General features: G+C 37.9%; 2 protein-coding genes across 2 annotated transcripts; one reads left to right on the top strand and one right to left on the bottom strand.

Annotated features, from left to right (window-relative positions):
- Positions 1–2044: 2044 nt before the first annotated feature.
- Positions 2045–4630, top strand: tmem151bb (transmembrane protein 151Bb; the record flags this gene model as incomplete). The annotated part of the gene is made up of 2 exons (XM_081347882.1): positions 2045–2131; positions 3227–4630. The coding sequence occupies 2 exons, from the start codon at positions 2045–2047 to the stop codon at positions 4628–4630; spliced, it is 1491 nt and encodes a 496-aa protein (XP_081204008.1).
- Positions 4631–9087: 4457 nt separating this feature from the next.
- LOC308707688 (calpain-1 catalytic subunit) lies at positions 9088–16923 on the bottom strand (the record flags this gene model as incomplete). The annotated part of the gene is made up of 20 exons (XM_081394305.1): positions 9088–9152; positions 9562–9678; positions 9778–9856; positions 9993–10061; positions 10189–10253; positions 10355–10412; positions 10564–10620; positions 10708–10741; positions 10939–11147; positions 11235–11246; positions 11359–11522; positions 12811–12971; positions 13118–13189; positions 13273–13358; positions 13574–13654; positions 13778–13952; positions 14121–14254; positions 14350–14468; positions 16386–16446; positions 16744–16923. The coding sequence occupies 20 exons, from the start codon at positions 16921–16923 to the stop codon at positions 9088–9090; spliced, it is 1998 nt and encodes a 665-aa protein (XP_081250431.1).
- Positions 16924–17480: the final 557 nt, after the last annotated feature.

The following is a 17480-nucleotide window of genomic DNA, read 5'->3' as shown; positions in this document are numbered from 1 at the left end:
CTCATAAAAACAACACCGATTATAGCCCAGCTATGAAACCGTGACACCTGAGGATAATAAAGGAGAGAATACATATACTTTATTACCACATGCTATTTGTCATGTCATAATAAATTTAGAAAGCTTCCATTACATGAAGCTGCCAGTGATAACCATTTATTATGCTAAAAACTGTTTTTTCCATGTCCAAATATATTTTGTACATGGAAAGTAAAATTAATTTTGACAAATCAAATTTATCCAGGTGTAACAATATATAATAGACATATTGCTGAACTGTATGACACCATGCAAATTTCTTGACTACATTTTCTATGAAATAATAAATAAAGCACATTACCCAAAACACTTAAACAATCACACACTTGGATGGCACACACACTTAAACAAGCAACAAAATGTGCAGACATTGGCATTGAAATAAAAAAGGGAAAGACTATAGCGCTATCTGGTGGACATTTGGTAAATTGCATATAGCTGTTGGATGTCGAATTACATAACATATAGCTGTATGAATTACCAGCTAGTAGCCGCTCAATAACCATTCACAGGTTTTTGGTATTTATATGCACATTAAAATGCACTGTAAGCACACTTTAAGTAAGGAAACCTGTAATCCACTGAACATTATAACAACTGGCCATCCAATAAACGAATGTCTATTCAGACAAAATCTGAAGTCACTAGTAGGCTGCTAGTCACTAAAGGAATAGTTGAGCCACAAATAAAATACTGAAAATGAAAATTTACTCACCCTCAAGTTGTTCCAAACCTGTATGACTTTCTATTTTTCTGTGAAGCTTAAAAGATGATGTTAGGTTGAACGACAACCCTTATTTTCATTGCATCTGTTTTATGATTTTCTATTTTAAATTTTCTGCGAGTTGCTGTCCACGGTGCTGAATCTGAAATGGGTCAGAATGACAGCTGTCAATCATTTTGTTCACAGACACCTTTATCCAAAACGACATTGCATTCAATATATACATTTTATCACGATTAACACCAACACAATTATTGTAATCATGAAAAAAGACTTTCAATGTAACACTTTTATAACAATAAATAACAATAACTTACACCATTTTCACTGCAAAAAAATTATATGATCAATAAGTTATGACATAGTAATGACAAAAAAACTTTACATTGCGTTAACTCATCAGAATAAGTTAAGCAATTTTCAACTTTTTATACAAGTTATACAAGATTCAACAAATTATTAAGTCAGTTTAATGTAATTTACAACAATCTTTATTGCACTTTCACCAATATTTTAATTTAATTATTGATGAATAAATTGAGAAGTTGAATGAATAGTCATTCAACTTCTCAAAATAATTTATTCATCAATAATTAAATTAAAATATTGGTGAAAGTGCAATAAAGATTGTGACTTAGAGTAAATTAACTTGCATTCATTCATTTTTTTTTTTTTATACTATTTGTACTCTTAGCATGTGTGAATTCTCTAGAAGCGTGTGAATTTCAATGCGCTCAGTTGTCGACATCTGCTGTCAGGAGCTTCACGAGCACAACCACCACCACCATCATCCTCATCCTCCCCACCCCTCAACCTCTCCCTGCGGGAACGACAATATCCAGCTCTTAACATTACCAATTTGGAATTGCAAATCCTCGCCAAAGGAACCAATTTGAGCGGCACAAACCACATTCTTTCTTAAATGGCGTCAGAAACGCGTCTCACGCGCGCGTTATCGTACAGGAGGTATGGCGGCTAATCAGACGCGCTGTGAATCTGTATCAGTCAGGTTTTCAATGCATGTGCTTATCTGTATTGTCATACGACCATTTAAGCAAATCTAAACATACTGCTGATCTTTGTCATTTGAAAGATGCATAAATTGCCTAATCAAATCGCAGGTTGTTGCAAACGGAAGTAAGCGATGAAATTCGATTTCAAAATGCATGACGGAATGGACAGGCGTGTTTGAAAGCGCAGGTTGGGTTGCATTGGGGTGCGTTTGTAACCAGTGGATGCTGAAGAGTCTGGGGGGAGTTTGAGGTGGTCATTTTTCCAGCCATGTCTCCTCCAGCATCTGCTGCGACAGCCAGTGAGAGCAGCACCAACACTGTGTTCGAGGACGACACGGACGCGACGAGAGAGGAGGTACTCAATATCTCACGCGGTTTTCATTTAGCAGTCATGACGATGCGTGAATAGCGCGTGATAACCAAGACAAAAACTAAATATCCCGCTGTGTAAACATGAGCATCGACGTGCACAACATGGAAGCATGCAACAATAGACATCACTGCAGTGAGAACGCATGAGCAGAGATTGGCTTTATCAAATAACAAACGGCCGAACAGGCTTTGTTATTGTAAGCAATAGGTACAATCCAAGGATGCATGATTCTACATAACAAATGACACCCAATATGATACAGAGTCATGTCAGACATGAACAATATTTATTGATCACATTTTCAACCATTGATAATGAAACCAATATATTGGCCAGGCCAATATTTAATAGTGCAAACTAAACCAGCCTATGATTATTTCCTGGTTGGTAAACTACAAAGCATTGGGAGATAATTTATTGTTTCAGATCAGCAAACCAGCTTGGTTTTTTCAATAAGGTTACATCAAGTTCCAAATCTCCAAACAGCTTTCTCTGTTAATACATTTTCAATTTATTTTAGGGAATTTTGAAATAAATATTGTAGCAAATATTGTTGAAATTAAGTGTTTAATTTCACCTAATTTAGATTGTTAAATAGGGAGGCCCACACACACACAAATACAAAAGTTAATAAATGTATAAAAATTTAAGAAAAAGCAAATGTTTAAGCATTGGAATTTTTGTATTATTTTAGTAAATATTACAGTCCTGCTCAAACAGTAGAGCATTGGCGCTTGAAACACCAAGGTCATGGGTTTGATTCCCAGGGAAAGTAAGAACTGATAAAAAATGTAAAATGTGTACCTTGAAATGCAATGTAAGTCGCTTTGTAAGTGTCTGCCAAATGCATAAATGTAAATATTGTTTAAAATAATTGTTCAGAGACACACACACACACACACACACACACACACACACACATTGCATTAATATTAGCCAATAAAGGAATACAATTCTGCATATTCACATCTTGCTTTCAAACATGCATTACATGGTATTTGCATAAATCACTGTACTCACCGTTTCCATGTCCTTTCTAACTCCTCTCTGTTGTTCTGTTTTGTGTTTGACGAGCAGCAGAGGCCCGTGAAACAGTCACTGAGCAAGTCCATGTGCAGAGAGGTGTTCTGGAAATGCCTGCTGCTGTCTATGCTCATGTACGGCTGCATGGGAGCCATGGTGTGGTGCCACGTCACCAAGGTCACCCGGTTGACCTTTGACAGTGCCTACAAAGGGAAGTCCATGATGTATCATGACAGTCCCTGCTCAGACGGCTACATCTACATCCCACTGGCCTTCCTCATCATGCTTTACGTTGTTTACCTGGTGGAGTGCTGGCACTGCCATGCCAAAAATGAGCTTCAGTACAAGGTGCACGTGGAGGGAATTTACGAAAGAGTCCAGAGGATGCAGCAGGCCAAGCCTTGCATCTGGTGGAAGGCCATCAGCTACCACTACGTGCGGCGGACACGGCAAGTCACGCGGTACCGCAACGGAGATGCGTACACCACCACGCAGGTGTATCACGAGAGGGTCAACACCCATGTAGCCGAGGCAGAGTTCGACTACGCCCACTGTGGGGTCAAGGATGTCTCCAAGCAGCTAGCAGGTCTGGAAAAGTCAGCCATCACCAAACTGAGGTTCACTAAGTGCTTTAGCTTCGCCAATGTGGAGTCCGAAAACTCCTATTTGACCCAACGGGCACGGTTCTTCACCGACAACGAAGGATTGGATGATTACATGGAGGCCCGGGAAGGGATGCACCTGAAAAACGTAGACTTCAAAGAGTACATGATTGCCTTCTCCAACCCAGACCACCATCCCTGGTACGTCTCCAACTGGGTCTTCTGGACAACGGCCTTTCTTACCGTATCCTGGCCGTTACGGGTTCTGGCGGAGTATCGCACGGCTTACGTCCATTACCGTGTTGAAAAGCTCTTTGGTGCAGACTACATACCTGTGACGCCCTGCGACGAGAGACCCTACTGTAGACGCATCCCGAGAGTCAACACCATCGACAGCACCGAACTGGAGTGGCACATCCGCTCCAACCAGCAGCTGGTGCCGAGCTACTCCGAGGCGGGTCTGATGGACCTGGCACAACGCTCAGGAGGCGTCAGGCAGAACTGTGAACGCTGCCACCGCGCCATCAGCAACTCATCCGTGTTTTCCCGAAGCGCCCTCAGCATCTGCAACGGCAGTCCTCGCATCCCCTTCAGCGGGAGCCGCTTCTCCTTGGGAAGACTGTACGGTTCTCGCCGAAGCTGCTTCTGGAGAAGCGGGAGCGGGAGTCTGGACGAACCCGAGAGTCCCAGCGAGAACACGCGATGCCTGTCCGGACGGATCAACGCTGATGAGGAAGACCCACCGGCCTACCAGGATGCGCTGTACTTCCCGGTGCTCATCGTCCACTGTAATGAGAGCTGTCCCAATCACCGATCCTTCCATAGGAACAGCTCATGTGTGGAGACTTCGTTATGATCGATCTCTTTAGCTACATCCACTACCAGTCAGAGGATTTTTTATGTTTTTAAAAGAAGTCTCTTCTGCTCACCAAGGCTGCATTTATTTGATTAAAAACACAAACACACACACACAAAAAAAACCTGTAATATTATGAAATGTTATTACAATTTAAAACAGCCATTTTCTATGTGAATTTCTGTGTCTTCAGTGTCACATGATCCTTCAGAAATCATTCTAATATGATGATTTGATGCTCGAGAAACATTTTGAAAACAGTTATTTACATTTTTATTTCAGGATTCTTTGATGAATAGAAAGTTCAAAAGAACAGCATTTATTTGAAATACAATCATTTGTACAGCACAATATTATTATTATTATTTTTTTTTGGTGTATTTTTAATCAAATAAATGCAGCCTTGGTGAGCAGAAGAGACTTCTTTTAAAAACTTTTGACTGGTAGTGTAAACCACTGAAAGAAGCAGAACATCAAAACGTGAGACTTGAGAGCCTATTGAAAAATCCTCAATATTCGACTTGTCCTGTTACTCAGGAATCATTTATTGGAATATGTATCGGCCCACAACACTGTATGCTTACAACGACAGACGGAACAATTCTAAAATAACTCCAGTAATACACATTTACAGCAATAATGAAAACAAAGCATTGGAGCTCTTGGTACAAAGAATCACTTTCATTAACTGGCACTCTAGGAGAGCAAAAACGGGCTGTATGTTCTTGACTGCTATAAAGAGCAATCGCCACATCTACAGAGCAAAAACCTGGTCTTTTTTCTACAAGTACGACCAACTTTTCACCTTTATGGACCTTCTTAAATGTTGCACTTGAAGTCAAATCGTCTGTAAAAGAATGTTACTTCGTTTCTATCACATAGTGGATTCCATTGGACCATGAAATGTATGGTTTACATTCATATATGAACACTCCTTCTGTATACGAGAAAATATCATGTGTTATTTGTACTTTTACTGTGATTTAACTGCATCAGGCAGAACAATATTCAGTAAGGTTATGAACTGTTATGGCGAACTGTTATCTGCATATTTCAAACCATGCGACACATTTCAGGCTATGCAACTATTAACCTCTGGTATGTTATGCCTTTAAAACGTATATACAATTTACAATGGAATGTATGACTGTTGAAGCTTTTCTTTACATCGCTTGTATGTAGTGTACAAACTATCCAACAAGGACTGAATTATTAATTGAAGGTAGACATGCACAGGCTTGTCTATTAGTGAATGTTTTACAGTTTCAATAGCTGGCAACCGCTCTTTTACTTGGCCGTAAATTGCAGTGGATCCGAGCAAATGCAACAGATCAAGTAAACATACAGTATAAGAGAGGGAAAATACATTTCTTTATGCAGCTGTGCATTTATTCATTGGTTTACAGCCTTTTGATAATCAGTGCGGTGTATAATATTATCTCAACTCTTTTGGATTGACTGTAACAAAGGTGCAGCTTCATTAAAACGCCATTCATCAACACGGTTATAAAGGATCGACCATCAAAAATGGCCTAGAGTTTTCCAAAGACATTTTTTATCTCTTTCATGCAGTCGATCCGGATATAGTCTGTATATCTCTGATCTGTTTATCTGTTGCGTCTAAAGGTTGCAAAAGCATTTATCAGTATTGCATCCTATCACTTTTATACTGCCTATAGATAACGTATTCCATATCATGAAAAACTCAAAACATCATCACTATGCTTTATTCATGTAGCAGCCATTAAACATGAAAATTGTTGTGTTAAATGGACATAAACTCACTGAATAAACTGCTTGTGGATACACAGAAATGAGTAATCACTGTGTGTAAAATAAATGTGTGTGTGTGTGGGGGGGGGGTACAAGACAAAATACAAATCAAAAACAACTTCATCTACACTTAGTTAAGTCATTCCTGTTCAGTTATTGTTGTAATTTAAGGAAGTATTACAAAAAAAAACGAACAATTTTGCAGTCCTCATAACTTTATTATTTACAAAATGTCAAGAAAATTACCAGAAGTTCATAAAGCGCTAAAGTCCGCTTACATGAGGATGCTAGCAAATTAATTTTCATAGTTTTAAGCATCTTCTTGTTAATGAATGTTGATCTTATCAAACGTATTTAATTTGAGAGAAACAAACCAACACCACAAAACTCCCCAGAATTAATTAATATACTTATCAATTGATAATACTTACTAATGTTGCTGCTGATTACACACCAAATGATTTCACATCCTGAAGGAATCGTGAAAATGCAGATTAATGTCCACTGTGCGGTTATGAGAACACACCTCTAGATGGCAGTGAAGAATGTGTCACATAAAATATCATCATGAGTGATTCTACTGTATTTAAAAATGACTTATCATCATGTTCTCTAATTGCAGTAAGAAGAAAAAGCTAAACAGTAATAACCAGTTGTTTCAGATGGCTCAACACACAGAAGACAGGATTAGAGAGCTTCTGTTAGAACAGCACAGTAGGTGTGTTTGCCAAGTTCATGTGTGGCTCTGTTTCCGTGTTTAATTCAGAGAGAATTTAAACGGCAAGAATAACTGGTTTTGGATGACTCTACATAGAAATACTGGAGAAAAGCAAAGCTAGTGGTATTGAAATTTCTGTTTGGACAGATGGTTCAGTCATAGTGATTTCAAATGGCCTTTGTGAACTATTGATCAACGTTGACACAGGGAAGTCTAATGATTTTGTTATCAAGCATGTCCCACCCTGAGTACACACACAGAGACAAGGGAGTCTGTCGGGATGAAGGAAGTGAAAGAATACAAAAGTTCATTTACATAGTCTTTTTCTATGTTTCTCCAAAACATTACATCCATAATAAAACAACTCAAAAAGGTTCAAGAATTATGGGAGAATCTCACAAGTTGAACAACAACTCATAACAATTTCATATTTCAGCCCAAGACACTATTTTCATGTCAATTACAAATATTCCTCACACTGGATTGTCATAACCATTAACCGTTATATTTATTTAACTTATGTTATATAGGCCTACATCAGCACATAAAATAAAAAAGTAAACCATCAGGGTTTGGGGACATTTGAGCCTGGACATGAAATTTAGGAGATTGACTCAGCAAGGGAAAATATGGCAACACATTTATGATGTATTTTATGGTAAAAATATCAAATATTGTCAAATATTGACAATATATAGAGTCAAATATTGGATTGATCAGTCTTTAGAACTGTACAAGAAAAGTTGTGTTTGAGCTGGTAAATGACAGGTTGAAGGTTCAAATCCTGCTCAAATGGGTCATTCATGAACTATCTCAACCAAGAAACACTACAAAAAGGACCATAGTAAAACCATCCTTTTGTATTCTCCCAGTACCTTGCTTGGAGTGTCATGTAAATACCATAGTAAATGAAAATGGTACAACCACAGGGTCAAAGAGGTACAGTACCCTGTAAAGAGGACATTGTGAAGTAAAGCTTCAGTGGCAAATTAGTTGTAATTTACTCAATTTGACTTCTGCTCGCCTCAGGATGAGCTCAGAAAAGTCACACTTACAATAACAGGGTACACGATTCAGAGTTTTTACTTCAGTAGTTTTTGTGGCTAGTTCTAATTTAATTTTGGCGTGTGGAAACATGTGGTTGCTATAAACAGATTCGCTATTTTGCATATATGACTTTAGTCTTGCTGAATCGTTAACTAGTTTACCCACCTTTTCGTGTGGCTTCGTGTGCCACTGCCAACCGCTAATATCCACTTGTTTGTCCCATTGAGATGACTCGCGAACTAACTAATTCCACTATGGCGAAGGTTGAGCTAATGAGATCGTCATCGTAGAGAGTTTTTTTTTTTTTTTTTTATGATTTGCTTAGAGAACGGTCACGTTACCTAATTAATATTAAACAAGTCACGCTTTCATTGTAGTGGGATTCGTTCATTCGTCTATCGCGCGCTTAACAACATCTAACGCTCAGCCAATCAGCGAGGCCTATTGATCGAACGTCAGAGTATTTTAATTAGCATCCACGAACCAAGCCTTACTGTAGTAGGATCCATTAATTCCAGAGTTCATTGAATCGAGTTATTTTCGGTGTTAGACTGCATTTTACTGTAATTGTAAAGTAACAATTTGTCAAAAACATGCACGACAAAGCAGTGAATTGTGAGGCATAATTTATTGGTTGTAAAAAGTATGTAGGCTAGCATTCAGCAAACAGATCTTCCAGTTTGCAAACTGTGTAAGGTTTGTTCATCTTGTCAGTGGTGCTATTGAAGCAAAACTAGATTAGTGTTATCTGAATGAAAACTTTAAACAACTCCCCACACAATTAATTCTGTATTTAATAAAATGCACAATCCAATCAATCACCCTATGCACAATCAAATAAATGATATTTTGCAAATGTGCCAAATATGAAAATGAAGCAGATTTCTTTATTTTATTGCTGTATGCTATAATTGAGGTCTCAGAAGTCTGTCCAGGATCCTCTTCTCGTTCTCTGGCTCATGAGTACATGGTGAGATGCATCCACTACAAGAACAGAGTTATGCATTATGATTGTTATTAATATTACTTTGAATTCTGATGCATGAAATATTTGTTTAAAAACATTACTTCATTTTCTCCCAGGATCATGTTTCTCCCCCCAGCAGCGAGTCTCTTGAATGTTTCTGGTGATGATAATAATAATATACAGAGTTACAGTGAGTGACAGCGATTAACAGAAATCATCCAGACATTAATATCTCTACAGAGCTTGGGTGTGGATGTTATGCTGTCATTGCATAATCTTTATAAAGCATGCGTGACAAATGATTTATGAAGTTAACTTATCTATCTTAGACATGATAGCTCAAGTGCTATTTTTATGATTTAAATTGCATACAATAGTTGAGATCTGTACTGGCTATATCTACAACATAATAAGCTAAAGACTCACTGGCCATGCAATCCATGCGCAGGGCGAGGACAACAAAGTTTTCTAGTGTAATTTCACCACCAGCGTCACCGTATCGGAGAGCCATGAGATTCAGCATACTGTCACTCAATACAAACCCTTGAAAAATAAAAATAAAAATATGAGCAGATTCATTCTGTTGGTTTGTACATTTGGCGATTAAATGCTGTTATAACGTTTATGACTTTAGTGAGTTACCTGCAGCCTTAAGAGCATTTCTGAGTTCATTCAGAGACAAACTTCCAGTGTGTGAAACATCCATGCCATAGAAAATATCCTGAGAAACAGACCAGAAAAGCAAATGCTACCAATTTTATATATGTAATGTGTAATGTAGAAACAATATGGACTACTGCATACTCTATCATAAGTCATAAGAGTCACTATTTGTTGCACTTCTGATGGATCGTTACCTTTAGAAAAACGGCTCGTTTCCACAAACGGAGACATTCAAATTCACTAAGCCTTCCAGTGACACTGAGCTGTATTGTTGCGTTAAAGAGCATTATCAAACAACTTGTAAAATGTGATGAATTTGAGTTTTGTTCCAGATTTACAAATGGCAAACGACAAACACAAGTGTCTGAAAGCCTTCATAGTAGAGGATACATCCATCAGCGCCAACATGCTCTTACACATATCCAAGCTGAATCCTGTGGTTTTCTGTGAATGTCCTGCGAGATCAAATAAAAAACATACACAGAATCACAGATGACTGGAAGCAAAACAGGAATAAAGGCTTTAAAAGTATTTCTCTGGAAGGTTGAATCATCACCTTCATAAAGATTCTCATTCAGAAGTTTCTGAAGCCGCTCAGCGTCCACTTCTCCGTACTTACAGAAACAGACATATAATCAGATAGCAGATAAACAACTTCCTGTTCGATTGAAATATTTGGGGTCTTTAAGTTGCTTTTAGTTGTATATCTGATCATAATCATTCACATTCCCTCATAATCCAGAACTGTTGGAGAGTCACATGTACCTTATCTGCATATTGTAGAAAGAGCTGGAAAGAATCGTCAGTATCCCTGGGAATCATCTGAGAGAAATTGAGAAAATACACTGTATATAATTTCAGAACACTTATATGTATGTAACGTAAAAAAAATGTATACATATTATATACCTTAGTTCTTGTTATGCCATATCCAGAACTGTCTCTGATGACACAAAATCAAAATCTGTGTATAGTCCAACATTACGTTATATTATAATACTAAAAACTTTAAAATGCTGCATGTGATTTTATGAATGAATGTTTCTCTTATCCTAGTTTAATAAGCAGAGATATCATAAACACATTATTTTTAGCATCTCGACTAGCTCAGCACTTCATGTTAATAATGCGACGGCTTACTCAATGACGGCTTCTGTCTTTGAATAGACTGTCAGAAGGAAGGATGAAGCTTCATTTGGCTGGAAAGTTGAAGGAACGATGAGGTAGTCGCCCGCTTTGAATCGGAAAAACTCCATGATTTCCCGAGCGTTGATGAAGGCTTGGTTTTTTCCAGCAAGACGGGTGTTTCTGAAGAATGAGGCAGGGAATTTTTCCCTTTGGTCCTTTAACTGGAGAAATAGTAAAAATGTTGATTATTCTGTCTCTGCAAAACCTAAAATACAACCAAATGTATCAGGAATAGGTTCAATACGTACATGAGCTGGCACCTGCAAGAGTTTCAAACAAAATAAAACAAAAAAATGTTAAAATACTCAATATTGCATTCAAATGAAGGTCTTAAAATAGACATGACAAGTTTTCAAAATGCCTTTTACAAACCTCATAAATGTTAAAGCCAATATGGAAATTGGTTGCCAAGTGCCTGTTTCTCTTGTGAGATTTTTGAATGAGAGACACGAGGAGATTTGGAGAGCGTTCATCTCTAGGGTCTTCAACTGTCTCCTTAAGAGTCACACGAAACTGGGGATTCTTTGAAAAACTCTCTATAAATGCAAAAGAAGAAAAAAGAGAGACTGGTATTCTATAGGCCTATTATAGAAGCATTCTAATTCCTATACTATACGTTTAGTAGCCATTGTAACTTCACTTAAAGGGGTGGTTGATTATGATTTCACTTTTCTAAGTGTAATGTTGCTGTTTGAGCCTAATAAACAACATCGGCAAAGTTACAACGCTCAAAGTTTAAAGCAATGGGAGATATTTTCTTTTAAAGAAATTGTTTTTTAAGGACTACAACAAACGGCTGGTAGAGACTACACCACATTCCTCCCGGGTTAGTGACATCACTAACCCTAAAATGACGAGGTAATGGATACATATATGACAATGTTGATATGTTTGGTCTTGGCGGAATAGATCTGCTACGCTGCTGGTATTATTGTTGCTGTTATTGCTGTTGCAGAACAAGTACAGGACTTGCTACTTCCAATTCCTACAACAACACACTGCTGTGAGCAAGTAAAGCCTTGTTTATACTTTTGCCCGGCTCCTCAGTGCGAGTCTCCACTGACTGCGTGCACACCTCCCCAAACGGACGAGGCATTTATACTTTACACGTTCGCCGTTGTACTATTCTTTAAAACGACAGGGGGCGACTCGAGCAATTGTCCTCTAAACCATCAGGAATCAGCAGTGAGAAGGAGTAAGGTACACTCGTGACAATGTTTTTTTTAGTACACCACCATTACCACACTACACAAAGAATCGTGTAAAACTCAGTAAACCTTGAGATTATTACTTGTGACATTAGAACAAAATATATGGATATGAGAACATGTATGTATACAACTAAATTAACGATCTCTTAAATATTTTCTAATTTCACTAAACATTTAGTTTCGTGAACATTTTTATTAAAGGTATTAAACATTTATAAAAGGCTTATTATGCTATTGTATCAAATGCTGACAAAGTATTTGAAGGTTGAGCAGCGAGCTCATTGGATACTGATACAGCAGGAACCAATCAGCTGTGCCCTGTAGAGATTGATGTTATTGCAAGCAGATTGAGTTAAGGACCCATCAACCTGCGCCATCAAGAGTTTAAGAGAACTTCGTATTTATCATTACTTCCAGTGATGTCTGTCTCAAAATAAAGCATTTTTTTTTTTACTTCAAGAACTGCTGTCAACCAATCAGAGCCTAAATTTCGACAAAGCCATACACAAATTAATTTTCAGTAAATGTTCAGTAAGCATCATTATGCTTAACCAGATAGTAGTCATAGTCATTATAAAAATAGTTAAGAATAATATAATCTGAGTTAGTCTACCTAGGTCATTTGGACAACCGCCAGCTGTTGTTCCAGTCACCCACTGGCCTTTGTGCACTTCAGTTTTCCAGGATGAAGAATGAGATCCAGCAAGAACGTTCACATCCAAACAACAAACATCCACATCTGAAAAATTCTTGCAGAAATCCTCCATTGACATCCTGCAGAGACAGAAAACTGGCTGTAAAATAGTGATATGACACCGTGGTATAAACAAAACGCCTTATATTCAAAAGATACAAGCACTGATCTAAAATAACTTTAAGAGACAAACATTTGGCCCTTTGTATACTGAAGTTTTTCTCACCAGAATTCTCCATTGTCAAGCACAACTTTGTGTTTTTGGTCCTCGGGACCTACAAATTCCCACAAAGGGGATCTAAAGAGACCAGATTAAAAAGGTATCAGATGCCTAATAATAGATGTAGAGGAATTATATGTAGAAATGTCTAGGATTCAGACCTGTCGCTCCAGTCTCTGTTCCACTCTCCCTGACCCCAAGGGTTGAAGATCCTCACCAGCTTCACTGGACGACCTCTCCATACAACCTGTGAGAGAACATCTCATAAGTTCACAGGAATAATACTATCATAACTCACTGATAATAAACACTTCGAAACTTGTTGTCTAATAAATCTGGGATGGTACTGTATATTACGAACATTGTTGGCTTTTGGACTAATTGCTTTTGCTTCTTTTTGGATAAAATGCTAAATGCATAATTAATGTAAAACTGTAAACCACAATTGAATTAAGTTCTCACCTCTGTAACTCCTGTGACCGTGTACGCATGCATTTCCACAAGGCCATTGGGTAACACATTATTTTGTATCAGACCTGCTTGCTAAAAGGAACAAAGTGATTTTAGGACTTAATGTGATCATGACTGTAGCAGGTCACATGATAATAATAATAATAATGCATTAGTTTTTTTTTTTTTTATTGCTTTATAACAGGCTAATATTACCCCTCCAGGAGTGCCACATCCCATCAGGTATTCTGATTGGCTGGCTCGTCTCATGGTGTCCCACAGCTTGTCTGATGCTTCACTCAGTTTAATGGTCACGTGTGGTCCACCGGTGAAGTCCATGAGAGCTTCTGATATGTTTCCTGCGTCCATATCCGCATAAGAGCCGCACACTCTGGGAAAGATGGAAGTATTTTTTGCACTTAAAAAAAAAGGCTCTGATCCGTGAACCAAACTAACCAGCTCTGGTGGACATATTACACTATTCGAGGCAGAAAGTATATGAAATCAAAGATAAAAGACTGTTTATTACAAAACAATCTTTTATTAAACTGAAACATACTTAGCATAAGCTTTCTCTAACAAAGCAGGCCAGAATTCATTTGGTGTTTTAGACTGAACAAAGACGAGTCGGCCGTCAATAGTTGGTAGTTTGTCATCGATAACCACATCCACCCATGATCCAAATCTCCAGAACTGAAAACAAAAGGTGATCGTTTTGCTATTATTAAAAATATAGAAGCTTTAACTCTTAAAGGAATTGTTCAGCCAAAAATGGTTTAAACATTCACCTTAAAATGAAATATTCCTGCATAATCCACAGAGAAATTTTGTTCATCCTGGATAACCTGCTTCATAATTCGTTTTTGAAATGTAAGAGCTCCAACCGATGCCAGAAACCAGCAGTTACCTTCACACACACACACACACACACACACACACACACACACACACACACACACACACACACACACACACACACACACACACACACACATGTTTGTTTCACAATATTAGAGAGAACATTGCATAGACCATTGATTTTATATCAGGTTAATGATACTTTCTAATGCCTAACCCAAGCCTTACCCCGAAACCTACCCATGACAGAAACATGTGCAAATAATTGTAAAAAAAAACAAGTTTATAAGCCTTTTTAACTAGTGAGGACCAGTAAAATGTCTTCACTAGTTGGTTTCCATAATATTTCACTACATAAGTGAGGACATTTGGCTGTCACAAGTATAGTCAAACCTGTACTCTCTCTCTCTCTCTCTCTCTCTCTCTCTCTCTCTCTCTCTCTCTCTCTCTCTCTCTCTCTCTCTCTCTCTCTCACACACACACACACACACACACACACACAGACACACACACACACACGCACGCATAAACACACACACTCTCTCTCACACACACACACACACACAGACACACACACACGCATACACACACTCTCTCTCTCACACACACATGCAAGCACACACGCACACATACACTCTAACTCATACACTCACTCACACACACTAACACACACACATTCTGTCAAAAACACTAAAATGCCATAAAGTGGAAAGCAGCTTCATATTCTAAACTGTGTTTATTTTCATTTGCTTTTTGTATCTCTCTACTGCAAGTACATTTATATTTGACCTAATGAATCATTTAGTTTTAAGTTTAACTTCTGTTCTCTTCAAAATGTGTTTATTGACATTTTCTGTTTATATTCACATGCATTCATCTAATATAATAATATCTAATTCCATACACACCTGTTTGATTTATTGCACTGCCACTTTATCTATTCAGTGACGGAGACCTGCGACCTTTGACATTTTCACCATCTCTAAATGATAGTATGTTTTGGTTTTGCTTTAGTTCCTTGCATTGATGTGTTAATGAATTATTTTTCGAATGCACAATTTTTGAAAGGCTTCAAGGATGTAATGTAAGCTTGGTGTGGACACTGTTGTGATTTGTTTATTACATTTTTTTCCAGTTGCTAACACACTAAAATGACATGCACAGCACAATAATTTAAACTCACACAGAGAGCAAAACCTCTTCTCAAGTCTCCAAAAGTCTAAACACATTTTCTGCTTCACACACATTTTGCAATTCAAAATGGCACTTTTTAAATGCACTGAACAGGTTCATTGCATGACACAACAATCTGACATAAAGTCACATGTTTGCCATTTCAAAACACTGCCATTCAAAATGACACTACATGATCTGATTGGCCGATACATGTGTCACCTGACCAAACACCTCAATGCTTAACTGTTAACACTTCAATCTTTTTCAGTTTACTGTTTATTGCGAGCATATTTTTGTTCAGTCCAGTGTAAATATTTCTGCTGTGCATATGTTGCACTGACTTGTTTGGTGGAAAAAAAAAAAAGTGTTTCAACAGCATGTGTGTGTATCTGCAAATACTTCTGTGCATGTGAACAATCTGAAGAATTTTCTATAATTTGAACTATTTTAGTATTATGGCAAAGCATACTAAAGATGAGAGTGCTCTTCATTACGCCCAACAGTGTGTAGTTGATTAGACAAAAATCTGCAAATATGAATGAAGTGTGTGCCATTTCGTGCAAAAGTTTGATTTTGATAATGCTATATACCTCAGGATATATGAGGTATTTTTCAGTTTGGGTGTGTGGTTTTGTGAATTGTGTTAAGTATTTTGATAAAACCAGCCTAGTTTGCAAAATTGCATGTTAGCAATTGGAAAAAAAACTGTAACATTAAATGGCACATAATTGTGTATGACTCTCAGCAAATATACACTTTTTGTACAGCACAGAAGGCCTACCTAATCTACCCTGAAGGAAGTCAAACCTTGAAGTTCCTTGAACAATGTAAACAGGGTTTGGCACCAGTTCCTGAAAGACACAGATCACACAGAATCACAAGGTAAGGGTACAAATCACTATTAAGAAACAACAGCAGACCGACCTAATTAAGTTCTTCTGAAAATGTCATAGAATAAACTAAATAGTAAAGCATGCATGACTCTGCAGTTCATTTAGTACACTTTACTACCACTCACGCCTTAAAGTCAACATGACTAGGCATTACGAGAACCTTAGCATTTACTGTGTAAGACTATCATGATCAGCAGTTTCTGCTATAATCAGATCAGTTATTAGTTGAGTTTGTGTTTGCGGATGCTCACGTACATGTGGTCGTTTCCACACTACTTTCCAGAGCTCTTCCCGCTTCAGAGGACCGAACCCGATCGATTTCATCTCTGGAGGGAACAAGTTGTCTCTGAACCTCAATCTTTCCTTTAGGCAGAACTGCTTGAGCTGATGGAAGTCCTGACCCCCTTTCCGGATTGGTGGGAGATCCCTGTCCATCTTTGAGATTACGCTCCGACAAAATGTTTAAACACACACCAGGCGCTGGCATTGTGGATCAGATCTGTCGAATAGAAAGCAGCGCATTGCTTTCACTCTGCATGATGGTGAACAAAAACTTCCAGTAGCTTTTATAGTTGTTTACTTTGGGTTTACCCTTCAGTCGATTAGATTTAGATTAGATCAACCTTTTTTATGCAGAGCACAGAGCTAATGAAATACAGTAAACATGAAGGAAATACATGTATTGGTAACACTTTACAATAAGGTTCATTAGTTAAAGCTGCAGTCCGTAACGTTTTTGGGTTAAAAATGATCCAAAATAAATGTTTGAGCAAGTACATAACCAGCCAGTGTTCAACACTATCAGCTTGCCGTAGCTCGATTCAACACGGTAAGATTGTAATAATGTTTTTAACTCCAGTGGTACTGGTGGATTTCCATGGGACATTCGAGCATGTGTTTGCGTCATTACGTCACATCTGTCCACATAAAGAAGAGTCTCGGCTAGTATAGGCTATATTGCGTCATTACGTCACATCTGTCCACATAAAGAA

The sequence above is a fragment of the Scardinius erythrophthalmus genome, assembly GCF_964197995.2.
Source record: "Scardinius erythrophthalmus genome assembly, chromosome: 19".
Lineage (NCBI taxonomy): Eukaryota > Metazoa > Chordata > Actinopteri > Cypriniformes > Leuciscidae > Scardinius > Scardinius erythrophthalmus.
The sequence above is the reverse complement of the archived record's forward strand: the minus strand, read 5'-3'. Positions and strand labels throughout refer to the sequence as shown.